This window comes from Alexandromys fortis, unplaced genomic scaffold, assembly GCF_014885135.2.
Source record: "Alexandromys fortis isolate MF-2015 unplaced genomic scaffold, M_Fortis_MF-2015_v1.1 scaffold_18, whole genome shotgun sequence".
Lineage (NCBI taxonomy): Eukaryota > Metazoa > Chordata > Mammalia > Rodentia > Cricetidae > Alexandromys > Alexandromys fortis.
In genome coordinates, this window is record NW_026067897.1 from 15,533,361 (window position 1) to 15,550,013 (window position 16,653).

Sequence of the window (16,653 nt, forward strand, 5' to 3'; positions counted from 1 at the left end):
CACTGGATGGCTGGAGCTACTCCCTTCATGAGGTTTAGTTCTAACGCAGCTGTTCTCTCCATCAGATCTTGGAGTCCCTGTGGATTGTTATGAGCCGGAATGTGAGCCTGCTCTTCACCACGGTTACCACACTGCTGACTATCCTCTTCTACAGTGGCACTGCCCTTCTCAACTTCGTGCTGTCCCTGGTATGTACATCTAGATAGCGCACACTGTATTTCCTTACACTTCACAGCGTTTTTCTGGGCTCTGTATTTGTGCATGTGTGTCTTCTGTAGGTTCCCAAATGTGATCTTTTAGGAGATACTGTCCTTTGTTTTGCAGATAATTTTCCTGACCACACTGTTTTATCTGTTAAGTTCCAGTGATGAGTACTACAAGCCAGTGAAGTGGGTGATAAGCCTGACACCACTGTCTCAGCCAGGCCCTTCTTCTAATATTATTGGCCAGTCTGTGGAAGAAGCCATCAGGTAGGGACAAGGCTTTTGCTGTTCTTACTCCTTTCATAAGCTTTCCATGACATCCCAGTTACCTGCCTTGCATTTCATAGGAATATTCAGTGTTAAACTAGTGAAGGATGTTGGTGTTTTCAGGACCCTGTTCTCACTTTCAGAGGGTACTAGAAGCAGGGCCTGTGCTTTGAGGAGACGTTCCAACTAGTTTGCCCCTCACTCTGCTGCCTGTGGGTACAGGTGGGCTTTCCATAAACAGGCTCTCCATCTGGATTCCATCTTCCTGTCGCTTGCTCAGGAGAACCCCCTCCCCCATCTTTCACCATACAGTCTTCCCCTCCTTGGGACCCTTTTCTGTTCTCAGGAGTGCTGGCTTGGATCTATTATGAGGGCAGATGACCCTGCTGATTCTCTTTTTGTTCGAAGCTGTGCTCTCTGCAGGGCTAAGGTGGTTATTAGAAACGCAGTGTTTAGTCATCTCCAAGTTTCTGCACTGTATCTGGACAAAAACTTCCATGAAGCATGTTTCTAGAGTGTGTATTGCAGGTTCAGTTTCTAACTGAGATTCTTCCCCTTCAACACCCCTTAGGCTCCTTGGTCCTTCTCTTTTCCTCTATTTCTGGTAGGGCTTTGCCCTTTTGCAACCTTGACCTCTTTAGCTCCTTCTTTGCCCTTGTCTCATTGCCTAATTAGAGACACTGTAGTCTTATTTTTGTGGATACCTAACTGTTTAAAGTAAATAATTGTGCCACCCATCAGACCCTTCTTTCTACTAAGGACTGGACAAGCAATTATGAAACATGTAGTTCATTCTGTAAATGCTCAGCAGCACCAGGTCGTTAGCTATGCGGCCTTAGACTCAGTTACACATGGAACCTCTGGCATTTCTGTTTCTGTATACGTCCAAAAGGTGCCGTTGTTTGAAACTAGTCATCCAAGAAACTTAAATGACCGGGCAGTCCTTTCTGCATTCTCCTGGCTACTGCTCCTCTGTATTCATGGAACAGCTAGGGAGACAACCACTATGTTCTTCAGAATCCTCAGTTACATTCTAGAAAAGCATGTGCACTCCTAAAGTAGCTCATGTCTAGAAATTCTGCCGTTTTCTTCTCATTCCTACTTGTGAAGCCTGGGGGAGGTCTTTATCAATATTTTCTTCTTGGATTGAATTGCCTGTCATCTGGCCTTTTTTTTTTTTTTTTTGATCGTTAGAAGTCCAATGTACTATTATCACCTGTATTTGCATGTTCATGAGGAACCATCATATAAGATTCCATTTGGGAGTATATTATCTAACACTGGAACTTCCCAAGTGATTGCTGTTAGTGGAATAGTTTTAACATCCCTTTCATGTCTCTGTGACCTCTGGCATCCTTACTGGATAAATAAAATGATGAAAATTGCAACAATAGGTTATCTTTTATTTATCCACTTTTTAAAAAATAAGTCTTTTTATTTATTTATTTAACTTTATTTCATGTGCATTGGTGTGAAGATCCCCCTAAAACTGGAGTTACAGGCAGTAGTGAGCTGCCATGTGGGTGCTGGGAATTGAACCCAGGTCCTCTGGAAGAGCAGCCAGTGCTCTTAAACATTGAGCCATCTCTCCAGTCCCTATTTATCCACTTTTTAAAAAGTTTGTTTTGCAAATACTCTTCTCCCAAAAGGAAAAAAACAAAACAAAACAAAACAAAAAACCCTCCTCTCTTCCCAGTAGCATAAAGCCACTAAAATTGCCTTTTCAAATTTGGTCTGGTGCCAGTCCTTCCATCCGTATGACTGAGGCCAAGGTGTGTGGGAAGACCCATGCATTGCCAGGAAGCCCACTGGTCTAAAGACCAGTGCTCCAGCTTCCCACTGGAGCCTCTATTGGCACCCTTGTTCTCACAGAAGCTTTACCTTTCTCCGATTACAATTCTGGAATGTTCTTATGGTACTTTCTCAAAGTGAGCAACTGACAGACACTGAGTTGCTTAACTTTACACAAGACACTTCTGTACTCTTCTTACCCCACTCTCCCTCTCTCTCTCTCTCTCTCTCTCTCTCTCTCTCTCTTTTATTTTTATTTTTTTTTGAGACTGGATCTTGCTTTGTCACCCAGGCTGGCTTTGAACTTGAACTTGATATCCTCTCTCTCTTTTCATGAGTACCATGCCAGGTCTCATCATTTAATATGCAGGGAGGAAGGAGTTTAGTATCATCTCTATGATCCTATTGGGTCTGAAAGCTAATAGGTGGGCTTAAATCTCAGACAGCCACTTCTCAGCTATGGCTGAGTGGGCTTTCCAGGCTCCAGCCCTTTGCTGTTTCTTTACAAGCTTATACAAAGACTCAACAAGTTCAGCCTCTTCATGGGCTCCTCTCAAGCCCTCTTGTGTGTGTGTGTGGGGGGGGGAGGGTAAGGTGGCAGTGATCCTTGTTTAAGAGCCTGAGGAAGAATTTTCATTCTGAAGGATTGTTTAAGTAGTAATATGATTCTTTGAGGATGAAGATAAAGAAGAATAGGGAAAAAAAATAGGAAAATTTTCAGTTTATTCTGTAAGTGTTTAGTGACACCAATTTTATAAATAAGTCATGGCTCATCAGTGTATGGTCAAGCGAACATTGATTAAATTATTCTTTAATGAATCACATGTGGAATGAGATTGGGAGCGGCTTATTGCATGACCAGGCAGAAGTGTGTCCCTGGAGCTTTGTGCTCTGAGCTGTGTGGTTTCATTTGTGCTCACTGTGGCCTTGACATTTTGAACTTTATTATTTTAAGTATAAATCCACATCCCTCCAAATTGAGGGCCCTTGCCATTGAGTTTTCATCCCATCTCAGGGTGTTTGAGTTAGTAGCATGCATCCTGGATCCCACATTTTCCTCCTGAGCAGCATGCTGTCTCCGAATGCATACTCCACCCTCTCCCTGGTGCTCCCATTCTGCCTGCTCTGGTGGGGGTATTGCACATGACTAAGTTGCATGTTGTCACGGCCTTAGTGCAATTTAGTGTGTGTGATATTTTCACGTGAGTGCATGCACACGGCTGTGGCTATTGCTTGCTGGGATTACAGCTTTTTCGTGCTGGAGGGTGGAACTCCTGGTGATGAATTAATTAAATGTGAGAATATATGTTCTGAAAGATTTAACTCAGAAAATGGACCTTCTACTTCTTCCCCAATTCTGAAAACTTGAAAGTGTTATTTTTAAAAAGTCAGTGTTGTTCCTTAAGAAAATTGATGTTTCCAGTTTCAAATTTGAATGAATTATTGACTGAATGAAATTCTTACAGATTTAAAGTTGTAAATAATACTCATTTAGAGTAAAATGTGCAACAATAAATATAAAGTTTTATTTACTTACTTGCCTACTTATGTATTTATTTTGTTTGTTTGCTTGTTTGTCCATCCATTTATTTATTTATCTACTTGAGGAAGAGTTTCTGTGAGCAGCTGTGACTGCTATGGAACTTGTTCTGTAGACCAGACTGGCCTCAAACTCACAGAGATCCGCCTGCCTCTGAGTACTGGGATAAAAGTGTGCACCATTAACCTCTGGCTAAAGTTATTTTTTTAAAAAAGTGTTTTTAAGCTGGATGTGGTGGCACGTGCCTGCAATTCTATCATTTGGGAGGCTGAGGCAGGAGGATTGTTGTAAGTTCTGTGCCAGTTTGAGCTACATAGTGATTTTAGATTAGTTTGAGCTATATAGCAAGACCAAAGAAAATCTCCAAAAAAAAAAGTGTGGAATATTTTTATTTGTTTGAGATGCCATAGCATTGAAATAAAGAAACAAAATTTCCTATGCATATTTGGGGAATTAAATTATCTGGAGCAAATTATGCCTCAACTAAGAGATTAAAGGTTAGTGTAATTTACTTGAATATTTAACTTCATAGGAAAATAATTCTAAAATCTTTGTCTTTTATGTAGTTTTTCATTGTGATACTTGCTACATTTGTTTTATTGAGCTTAAAAGTTTTGGGTACAGATGTCTACTATTATGTAGTTGAAACCCTTTAAAAATTTTAAGCATTAATCATTCATAGTAAAGATACAGAATGTACATTAATAAGTATTAATGATATAAAAGTTCTGAATGAATATTTGTTGTGACCACCAGAGACTTCCTTTGGTGTCCAGAGTTGGCCGCTTCTGTCTGTGACTCAGCTGTTCCTCGTGTAAGCTCTGCCTCCCTGGACTGCTCAGTAGCATTTGGGGCCACGTGCACAGCCATGACCTTGACTCTCCCACTGGAAATGTGTTGTTGCTGGGTTTCTGTGCATTGACTGGAGCTGGTCTCTGAGGCAGGTGAACCAGGAGAGGGGAAAAGAGGACGTAATGGAAGAGAGGTCAGGTGCACAGGTGCAAACAAGGAGATAGTGGGCATTTGCTTCCTGACTTCTGTCCTAAAGTAGGTACTGCAATAAAACAAGAAGGAAGTTTTGGATTTCCCTCTTAACCTCTACAGTATATGTTTATCCTGTAGTTTATAACATTGCCTCTTAAATATAATTGTATATATTCTGCTTGAAATGTTTTGTGAGATCAGCTGAGTTGGACAAATGGGTCTGATAGACTACATTCAGGATTGCATCAAACCTTCAATTTGTTAGAACTAAAATTTTTGTTTCATAGTATAGGAATTGGAAGAAATGGTGGTATAGCCGATCGGGGAGCTGGTGCTGTCTTCATTCAGAATGGTCCATGCCGTCTCTTGCTCTCATGGTCTCTTCACTAGCTTATTGTCCATTTGAGGCACACTGTAGTGTATTGAGAGTGGAGTCCCGTGGGTGAGTGGTAGCCTAGGTGGAGTACCCTTAGGTGGATGTTTCCTGGGGACAGGATAGTTTGGTGCTCTTCTGTTTGGTCTTTAGAGAGAAAGGTGGGAGGAATGTACAGAAAGGCAGAGTCAGTGGGGTCTGATTTTGGACTCAACTCATTTTCTGTTTGTTTTCTTAAGCCGTGTACTTCCTACTTGTCTGTGGCAGGTGTCACTGTGTGCCCAGTCATGGCATTTCTGAGCTGTGCTTTGTCACTTGACAGCTTGTCAGGCTTCATCTCTTCAAGAGCTGGCTGACTGATCAACCTTGTCCTGTCTGTCTCTTCCGGGTTTAGAAAAATGACGAGTTCCTGTTGGTAGAATGGGAGTGGGCTCACAGCCGTGTCAGTGTGTAAACGAGGCACGAAACCCACACCTTTAGTGTCACTAGGCACAGACGTTCTTGGGGCTGTTATGGAAAAACAAAGGTGCAGAGGAAAGGAAGGCTGGCTGTGTACAACTTTTAGAACTTATGTCCTGCCTTTGAGAAACCAGGTAGAGAGCAGAACCTGAGCTGTGGTGTCAGCGGGTGTGGGGCCAGGGGTCACCTGTCAGTCTGTAGTGACAGAAAGACTGAGTAAGGGAAGGGGTCTGGTTAGAAAAGACGCCTCTACCGCTGATGTCCGTTTCTTCTTCCATTGCTAACTGAACTGTCAGAAGAGGGGAGAAGAGCTTCCAGCATATTCTGTATTTGGTTCTTGTCACTTGCTGAGTGCTAGGAAAGCCTAGAGACACAATTAAAGAACTAATTTCCATAATGCTTGAAAAATCACCAGGGATAAAATAGTTCCAGAAGGTTGAGCAGAAACAACTCTGCCTAAAACAGGCTCAAGTCAGAAGGAAACAGGGAGCACATGCTCATTAGGGTAGTGACCGTGACCTGAGGTCTTTGGTCATGGTGAGCAGTCTTGAAGGGAATGCCTGTTGGCACCTCAATTTCATACAGCACAGATGTTACACTGTGATTAAAAAATGCCCCAAGTCTGAGTCTGGTGAATTTTGAACATGATAGGGTGATGTGTAGCACACTATTTCCTTGATAACAAGGTAGGTGTGTGCACACTGTTGGCTATCCAAAAAAGATGTGGATTAATTGGCACTAGTGAGAGAATGAAGTAGCTTTTCATTATAAACTTTGTTCTCACAATGATGAAAGTATATTCTGCTAGCACATTTGACTGTATTGTGCACGATTGTCTGCAGCTCATTAGTTCGTACCTGATGAACTTTTCTTTGACTAGGAGAGCAAATTATGTCAGATTTTGAGTGTATGCGCGCACGCACGTGTGCCTTACACATGTTCTTCACAGATTCTATTATTCAGCCTCATTCCCTCGTGTTTATGAAACGGGTTTTTATCGTATAATAGATGTCCATGTGCAGCTGTAGGCTGCACTGACTGTGCTGTCTGGTCATTGGTGGCTACTGTAGTGGTTTAGTTGTAGATGCATCCTGACTGCTTTTAAATGCTGGGGATTGAACCCAGGGCCTCACTTGCTAGGTGAGTGGTCTACCCCTGAGCTATCCCCCACCTCTCAGCTTCCCAATCTGGGAGATGAGTATAAGCTCAGTATTACAGGCTCTTGTTCACATAATCTTTACAGTTTAAATAGTAAAGTTGTGTTTGCCTCCTATTGATGATAGTATACCAAATTATCAAGAACTGAGTATTTAAAAAAGAGAAAACCTATTTTCTAGCTTGGGCAGCCAGAAGTCTTAAGATGAAGATAGGAGCAGGGCTGTGGTCTTCCTGGGTGGTGTAAGGGAGATTGGAGTACGTTTTTAGAGTGTGCTGCGAGGCTGCTTTTTAATGTACATGTGCCGGGTCACAAGCCATGCCGTCCAGGCAGGAGCTTATCTTGTTGCTCAGTGGTACTAGGATATGCTTGGGAACTGTGAGCAGTGTGCAGTGCAGATACTTAGGGTCTACAGATTAGCTCAAAGTTGCTGTAGTGACTGTTGCATACAACCCCAGTTCAGGGTGGAAGGAAGAAGCCTGTGCTTGTCACACAAGTGGTCTGTTTCAGGGTGAGCTGGTGTTGGGGCCTCAGTGAGCTACTTTACTATGTATCCTTGGTGCCAACTTAATTTTACTGTGAAGACTTGTAATGTATGACCACACCCACACTTCTCACACTCGCCACTCACTAATTCTGGACAAGTTCTCTGGCCCTGCCCTCACCCTAGCAGTTGATGTGGTTCTTCCCCTCTCTGACTCCTGCCCCAGAAATGATTCCATCCGCTCTTTGGCTGATTGGTCGTTGTCCTGTGGTCTGCTGAGGATACAGCCTGTTTTCTCTTCCTCTCCGTGCTTGTCTCTTGAGGGTGCCTTTCCCTTCGTGTAATTAGACTGCTGTGCCTTGTGCCTACTAAGCCTTGTCTGCTATGTCAGCTCCTCCCAGATGTTTCCATCGTTCTTTTGACTTCCCTTTCCAGACCAGACATCCTCCCTTCCTTTATTTTCTCCTTAACAGGGTTTCATTGACGCTGTGAGGACTGTGGTGTGAGGTGGGACCTGTAGTGGTTCCCATGGTGGGCGAAGACAGACAGGCCAGATAGACAAAGCTTGAGTGCACAGTTTATTGAGAAAGGGGTAAAGGGAAGGGAAAAGAGAGAAAAACAGAGAGAAAGATTTGGAGTGGGCAGAGTTTGTCTCTTAAAGGGACTTTGGACCTGCATACAAGTAGGGTACTGCTTGCCATGTGAAGAAGGGTGACTGCACTGTGCCAGGTTCAAGGGGCAGAGCCAAAGTGTGCCTGGGTGCTAACATTCCTCCTCCTCCTCCTCCTCCTCCTCCTCCTTCTCCTCCTCCTCCTTTTTTTTGTTAAAAAGGTGAATAGTTAGGAATGGCAGGTTAAAGGAATGAGGGTGTCAAGTTCTCGAGACTGCTTCCTGCTGACCTGTTGGGCGACAGCCATCTTTGGGGGAACCTGAGAACACCTCCTGGGTAGCTGGTTGTTTCGCTGCAGTGCTTAGAGAGCTGGATCCAAGCTGAGAGGTTGTGGAGGAATGTTTTACCTAGAGTCCTCCAGCTTCACTATAACTGGTTAAAACTTAACAGGTTTTTTACGTTTGTTAGCTTTTGTTAATTTAAAATAGATTTCTATAACCTTAATATTTTTTTTTTATCAGACATCACTGTTCTTTCCCTATCACTTCTTTTTTCTTGGGACTCTTCAGTTTCTTTGTTTCCTGTGGGTGTTTCCCCTCCTTCTTTCTGATATATTTGCATCTGAGTTGTTGTTCTGAGAATCGCAGCACACATTCTTGGGTGATGCCACTGGTAAAGGTGGCAGTGACTTTGCAGATGAGGAGCTGTTCTTGGATACCATGTCTCAGCATCCAAGTAGACGACAGTCACCCGACTGCAGAGCTGGCCTTGGCTCCTGCTGTGTGCAGTCACCTGTGCTGCCATCGTCCTCTTTTGCAGTGACAGCTTCACCTTCAGAGCCCTGGCCGCTGCGGTTTATGGTCCCTGAGGTTATTTGTGGCTGCTGCCTTTTCCACACAGAGCTGCCTTATTCTCTTCCAATGGAGAAGCGGAAATGAAGCACCCTCATGTACTATACAATGATTTAACTGCAGGATATAAACCTATTTTCACTCCTTGAATGTTCCTGCCTCGTTAGAGTTTATAGTCATGCGTCTCCCCAGATGACATGAATTATTTGATACCAGAAGTTACTTTGTAGGTTTTGTTGAAATGTATGAAAATATTGTTAGAAGAAAAAAAATGCCAGAGTATAAGTTAGATTACTCCCCACTCCTCTTTGCCCTCCCCTCCTCCTTCTGTTGCCTTCCCTGCTCTCCCCCCATTGCCCTCCTCCTTCCCCTTTTGCTCCTCTTTTCCTTCCATGATGAGTCTTGAACCCAGAACCTGGAGTGTGCTGAACATTGTTCCACTATGGAGCTATACTCTCAGCCTCACTTGTTCTTTCTGGTTGTGGACTGGATGGATGCAGCTTTCTAAGGGTTTCTTAGACCTTAATTCTGTCTTTAGACACATGATATTTATACCCAGGAAAAACCTGCTTCAGAAGTAGAAAATCAGGCTGGGCGGTAGTGGTAGCACACCTTTAATCCCAGCACAGGTGGATCTCTGTGAGTTTGATGCCAGTCTGGTCTACAAGAGCTAGTTCCAGGAGAGGCACTAAAGCTACAGAGAAACAAACAAACAAAAAAACCCTGAAAAATCACAAAAAAGAAAAAAGAAGTAGAAAGTTAGCTAAGCAGCCTTTAATCCCAGCACTCAGGAAGCAGAGGCAAGCGGATCTCTGAGTTCGGACCAGCCTGGTCTACAGAACTAATTCTAGGACAGCGAGGAATACACAGAGAAACCCTGTCTTAAAAAGAAAGAAGGGAGAAGAACTGGAAAGTTGGGCCTGGGGTTGTAGCTCAGTTGAGTGCTTGTGTAGCATGCACAAGGCCCTGAATTTGACACCCCGCAGGAGTTGCTTTAGGATGTGTTGTTTTGCATGTCTTCTCATTAGGGAGCTGTGTGAACAGCAGCTTATACACAGCTTCCAGTGCTGTGCTGAGTAAATAGTATTCTCAGAGATGAGTTGTTGCCAGGTTTGGAATAACGTGACCAAAGATCCAGAGGTGAGGATTTTTCTAAACCGAAATATGATGCCGGAGTTATTTACCTTTTACTTTTTCTTTGGGTCTTCTAGAGGGGTATTTGATGCTTCCCTCAAAATGGCTGGCTTCTATGGATTGTACACCTGGCTGACACACACCATATTTGGCATCAATATTGTCTTCATACCATCAGGTAACTATCATATGCAGAATTTCCTGACTGTCTCATTAAGGAAAGGTTGACTTTACATTAGAGCTGCCCTCTTCCTCAGAGCGAAGATACCTAGCCTGGCGGCATATAGCCCCAGCATCTGGAACCGTACCCTTTCGTAGAAAGCCTTGTGCAAGTGCTTGTTGAATGAGTAAATGTCCTAGCAATTTGCACAACATTGGGCACATAGTTGGCACTCAACCAATTAATTGAACTAATTGGCAGGCAGTGAGCAGTTTGTTGTCTCATGTCTTTGCTCCATGAGGGGCAGGGGCAGGCTGAATGCGTCTGGGTGAATAGAAGCAGCTGTGTCTGTTGTGATCTGTCCTGAGCACAGCACCTTCATTCTGCAAGCACCACACAGGCAGAGGGCAGGCTGGTTCTTTTCTTTGTTGGTTCAGAACCCCTTCCACTTTGGTCTCCTGTGTTTGTCATTGTTTCTTTAAGTATCTCTTCCTGCCTTCCACATTTGCCTCTGCTGTAACTTTTTTACTTTCGTTCGTTTCCCCCTCCTTACGTCCCCACAATTCATGCTTTCTCCCAGTTGACTGTCTAGTAACCCACACTCTGATTGTTCTGCACCCTGAGACCACACGGAGCTATTGAGGTAGGCAATATATTGATGAAAGGTGATATATGGATGAAAACCAGTTTTTCAAGGTCACCTGAATGGTTGATGGTTGAATCAGAACAAGAACCACATCTGCGTGGCTCTTAGTCTGAAGGGAGCCAAAGAGAGGAGAGTACTTGGAATGGAGTGAGCTTGAAGTAAAGTCCTCTACTTACAGGGCTTTGTTGTATTAGTTACCTTTTTCTTTCTTTCCTTCCTTTCTTTCTTTTCTTAGTGGCAAATTAAAGAATAAGAATTCAACCAGATTTAGATTGACTTGAGTGTCAGGACATTTTGGTGAATGTTCTACGAGTATATTTATAGGACTGGATTTTAGCGATAGGACAGTAAGATTTAACATTTAAGAATAGCATAAACTAGGGGCTAGAGAGATGGCTCTGAGCTTAAGAGCACTGGCTGCTCTTCCAGAGGACCTGGGTTCAATTCCCAGCACCCATGTAGCAGTTCACAGCTGTCTGTAAGTTCAGTTTCAGGGGATCTGATGCCCACACACAGACACAACATTACACAGAAAAAAATTAAAATATTTAGAAAAAAAAAGAACATTAGAAAAATTGATAACTTTTAAAATGAGTTGTTAGCTGGGCAGTGGTGGTGTATGCCTTTAATCCCAGCACTGAGGAGGCAGAGGCAGGTAGATCTCTGAGTTCAAGGACAACCTGATCTACAACGAGTTCCAGGACAGCCAGGGCCACACAGAGAAACTGTCTTGATGCCCCCCCCCTCCCATAGTGAACTGTTATTTAACTAGAAAGATCAGTTAAACCAGCTCTACCAGCCCTCTAAAACTGAATCTTTTATTCTCTTACTTGTTTGGGTGGATTTTTTTTTTCCATAACAGGATTTCTCTGTGTACCCTGGCTGTCCTGAAATTCACTCTCTAGACCAGGCTGGCCTCAGACTCACAAAGATCTGCCTGCCTCTGCCTTCTGTATGCTGGGATCAAAGGCGTGAGCCACCAATGTCTGGCTCTTTGGGTGGCTTTTTAAGAGATGATTATTTTTATTTTATGTGTGTGGATGTATTTCCACCACATGTGTGCAGTGCCTGCAGAGACCAAAGCATGTCATATCTGGAACAGGAGTTAGCAGTGACTTTGATTGCCCTGTGGGTTCTGAGAACCAAACTTGGACCTCCAGCTACAATAGGCTGTTTTTAGGGAGGGAGAGCCAGTGCCTGGGTTCTGCTGCTTTGTTGCTGTTTTGCCAGTGACTTTGCTTTTCTTTTACTCTTGTATTAGCTTTGGCAGCAATCCTTGGAGCAGTGCCATTCCTGGGGACATACTGGGCCGCAGTACCTGCTGTCCTAGACTTGTGGCTGACACAAGGGCTAGGGTGTAAGGCCATCTTGCTCCTGGTCTTCCATCTCTTGCCGACATACTTCGTAGACACTGCGATCTACTCTGACATATCAGGGTAAGCATTCTCAAGTTCTTGCTAAGTCATAGAGTGTTTAGTTTTGGGAAGAGATGGGGAAGGACTAGTGGAAGAATTTTTCATTTGGGTAGCCTTTTGTGATTTCTCTGACAGTGAAATTTGTATGTAGTATAATACTGCTATGATAGGGGTATGATTGTTATATAAGTATTTATAAAGCCACAAGTTAAGACAAAATTATGCATATGGTTTGATTTTTGTGGCATTTGGCCTATGAGGGAAATATTACCAGAGATACCTAAAATATTTCAAATACAGCAAAGAGTTAGTATATATTTTGGTGCTGCTTTGCCTTTGTAGAAAATGATTATGCAGTTGTGCATCTGCAAATTCCAACCTAACGTGAGTTACAGCGTGTTCTAATGCCTGTGCTCTCTTGAGATGCTATGTCTGTATGGACACGGCTTCAGCTTCAAACGCATCAAACTTTGCTGATACCATAAAGATCTATCCTGTGTTTTGGTCTCTGTATAGAGATTGCATTCCATCCTCAATCAGGTTGTCACGTAGACATGTGTCCAGATTTCACATTGTTCATTATTGTCTCGGTCCCAGCCAAGTGGATTTTCATCATTCTGACTTAAATTTCAGAATATGGCCTGTGAAACCCACCCAAAACAGCTAATATATTTATTATCTTCATTTTTATAATGATTATTGTTTGGAGAAAGGAGCTCACTGTATAGCTCAGATAGATCTCCCAATTCACAATCCTCCTGTCTTAACTTTCTAAGTTCTGTAGTTCCAGCTCGGACTCACATCTGGCCTCATTTGGTATACTGTCAGTAAACAAAAGATCCAGTGAGATTGAGTGCATGTGGAATGGGGGATGGGGAGGAGGCATGGTGATGCACACCTTTAGTACCAGCTCTTAAAGATGCAGAGGCTGGTGGATGATTCCTGTGAGTTCAGAGTCAGCCTGGGTTATCTAGCCAGTTTGAGGTCATCCAGGGCTCCATAGTGACACTCTGTCTCAAGAACAAAACCTAAAAGCCAACTGGACAGGGCCTCAGCTTCTAGAAACAGCTGTTTTCAGTTATTTTAAGTTTTCTGAAATTAAGTTGTATGGTGATTTATTTCTTCTCAAATAAATTAAAGTTGGAAATTAATGTAGAGCGGTGTAGAAGCCCCATTGAACCAGAGTGAAACGAAACAGGAAACTCCCAATCCTTCCCATGGGGAATTTATATGCCTCCAGCTTGAGAGGGAAAAGTAAAAGTATCAGCTGGGGTCTGTGATCCTAGTGTTCAGGAATCAGAATCAAGATGATTGCCAGTTGTAAGCCCACTTGAGCTACATACCAAGATCCTGTCTCAGCATCAAAAACAGCCTGGAGCTGTAGAATTGTCTCCATGCATAAGACTGTGTAGTCTTCTTTCAAGGGACTGGACTTTGGTTCCCAGCACCTACACTGGGCAGCTCACAACTGTTGTATCTGCAGTTCTAGGGAATCCAAGTTCCTCTTCTCACATGCAGTCGCACCACACACACACACACACACACACACACACACACACACACACGAATGTAAAAATTCTGAAACAAAAACCAAAAACAAACCCAACAGAAACAAAGCCTGGCTTAGTGGTGCCCAGTTGTAATCCCAGCACTTGAGAGGCATAGGCAGGAAAGTAACCAAAAGTTCAAAGCCATTTGTTTTACATTGCAAGCTGCAGGTGAGTTAGGGCAACAGGATGACACCCTGCCTCAAAACAGCCAACCATAGAACCAATACTGTGGTTTCAAAACTGAGGTCTAAACAATATATGATTTGTACTTATGCTCTATGTATTTAAACTTTGCTGTAAATTTTTTATATTAAGGGTTATAGTTATAATTTAAGATTTGTATGTGATTTTCTCATAAATATTTGATCAGTATTATTAGGAAATGAAAAGTTTAGTGTAAATTACATATGTATTTAGTAATTTATTTGTTATTTTTGTGCATTGGTGTTTTGCCTATATGTATATATTTGTGAGGGTGTCAAATCTTGGAGTTACAGATAGTTGTGAACTGTCATGTGGGTGTTGGGAATTGAATCTGGGACCTCTGGGAGAGCAATCAGTGCTCTTAACTGCTGAGCCATCTCTCCAGCCCTAAATTATATTTTTAATTAAGCTTTTATTTAAAAATCCTCCTTCCCCCACTCTAAGCCTTAAGAATGTCCGATAACAATTTTCTTCAAACATATTGGTTAGGGGAAGTCTACTTGACCTTTGTGGGCCACTGCTATGAATCTCTTTTTGAAAGAAGGAAGAGAGCTAAATTATGAACATCATGCTTTTGTTTCCTGAAGGCTGGCTGACCACAGTATGTGTTTGTAAACTGTAATATATTATCAAACATCCTTCCTAAGTATTTAATTATTTACCCTCATTAAAATGTTCCACTCATTTGTGTTATTTAAAAACTCGAAACAAACAGACCGTGACCAGTTCTTCATCCCTCTTGCGTCAGTGGTCAGGGCTTATCTATGCTGTGCTGCTGTATCTGGCTCACTCCATCCCACTGTGCCAGCGATGCCGTGATAAGCTTCAGACAGTTATGACTCCTGGGAAATAAAATCTTGGGCTTTGTTGACAGATGCCTTCCTTGTGTGGCCCTTTATTACACCTGTGGTAACCGTGTTTTAGAAGGTTGCCAAAGGTCTAAACTGAGAATAGGCATATTGATGTTACTATTTTTACAGCTATAATTATGTATTATTAAAGACGCCATAGTTAGTTGAATGCATGCTGAATTATGCTCACTGTTGTACTTAAAGGAAGTAACCTAGTGGGCATCTTAGGTCACCAGTCTTCAGCCAGCAGAAATCTTCAGGGAGCCATGTGGAAAGTACAGACTACCCGATGACAGCGAGTCCTGTAAGAAAAGGCAGATGTCACTCATTGCTACATACGAAGAAAATCCTTGTTTCTCAATATTATTACACTGTTCTTGATTCTGCATTGACGTAATCTGAAGAAAGCTAGTAGTGCAATAAAGCCTGAAATAGCAGGAAACTAACGTTGTATTGGAGAGTCCTTAGGATTTACTCCACAGCTAGAATAGCAGGGAACTAACGTTGTGTTGGAGAGTCCTTGGGATTTACTCCACAGCTGGAATAGCAGGGAACTAACGTTGTATTGGAGAGTCCTTGGGATTTACTCCACAGCTGGCGCGCATTAGAAGTTGCATGAGCTGGTGTGTTCTTTGTTCCAGAGGAGGCCATCCTTACCTGACTGGCTTAGCGGTGGCTGGCGGAGCGTACTACCTGGGCCTGGAAGGAGCCATCATTGGGCCCATACTTCTCTGCATACTTGTGGTTGCTTCCAATATCTACAGTGCCATGCTAGTGAGTCCTACGAATTCAGTGCCCACACCAAATCAGACACCTTGGCCTGCTCAGACTCAGAGGTGAGTTCAGCAGCATGGTGGCAACCACGGTAGACAAAGACATAGACTGCCCTGTCTCTGTTTTCAGAGATGACCTGCATCTAGAGTCATCAGAGTACTCGTTAGCTATGCAACATAGTCCATCAGTCCTCACGTTTTCCAGTGCATTCTCGACATCAAATACTCAGCTTATTGATAGTCTGACTGTAGTCACTACACTGTGTGAAGTGTACTGTGTACTGCTCTTGAGGCGGGCCTTGTTTGGTCAGTGTTTCTACCTGTATTACTCACCAATCATTGTATTTTCTTTCACTCATTCTTTTTCATTGTTTTCTGGCATTCTGGTGTATGAATATAGCAGTCTCGTTTTTCAGTGTGGTATTGAAAGGCATTAGAAAGCTGTCATTTTATGGCTGTTAAAAGACAGGATTCTGTTAGTTATCTGGCGTGTATATCCTGGTGGTTGTGAATTATATTTCACTTGCTTGTATACCTAGAAGTGAAATGTCTACTGTGTATCAGGTTTAGTGTTGAAAACTTGGAACGTAAGCCAGGTGTGTTGGCTCATGCCTGTGACCTCAGTGTTTGGGAGGCAGAGGCGGGCGGATTATCAGTTCCAGTGCTGACAGCAGCTCAGGCTGCATAGTAACACTGTTCTAGAATCAAACAGTGATTACAAAATTTACTTTCTCTGTAAAGTTTGTGCCTGTACAGCCTAGCAACAGTTTGAGAATAAAACATTTTAAACTTCTAGACATTTCATTATGTTTTCCAGCTTGTCTTCAGTGGGAAAGCACCGCTTTCTGTGTTGTTGTATATTCTAGTGTATTTGAGTACTCCAACTGACAAGTCGGTTCTGACGGTCCACTTACACTTTTATATTACTGTGTAAAATCCCTTTAAAGTGTGGTCCTGTCTTCCGCTCCCCTCCCTTCCCCTCTCCTTGCTTTCCTAGCGGCAGTCGCGCCATGGCTCCCAGCCCCACTGAAGTACTACCGCATCACTTTGCTTTCTCATTTAATAGCGGGTGTCTGCCTAGTGAGGAGAAGGGTAGCTTCTTCAGAGCACCAGAGGGACAATCACAGATTTTGTTAATGTTTTGCTGTTAATTTGGGGGGGGGGCTTCTAATTATTTTTAATCTATAAAGCAAGAGTTATTT

General features: G+C 42.9%; 1 protein-coding gene across 2 annotated transcripts in view; it reads left to right on the forward strand.

Moving 5' to 3' along the window:
- Tmem245 (transmembrane protein 245) overlaps nucleotides 1-16,653 on the forward strand; it is a 75,162-nt gene that overhangs the window by 49,799 nt on the left and 8,710 nt on the right. For both annotated transcript variants that reach the window (XM_050164913.1, XM_050164923.1), the window contains 5 exons: nucleotides 66-188; nucleotides 325-470; nucleotides 9,930-10,030; nucleotides 11,920-12,094; nucleotides 15,320-15,514. In XM_050164913.1, coding sequence (XP_050020870.1) covers nucleotides 66-188; nucleotides 325-470; nucleotides 9,930-10,030; nucleotides 11,920-12,094; nucleotides 15,320-15,514 — 740 coding nt within the window. The remainder of the gene's footprint in view (nucleotides 1-65; nucleotides 189-324; nucleotides 471-9,929; nucleotides 10,031-11,919; nucleotides 12,095-15,319; nucleotides 15,515-16,653) is intronic.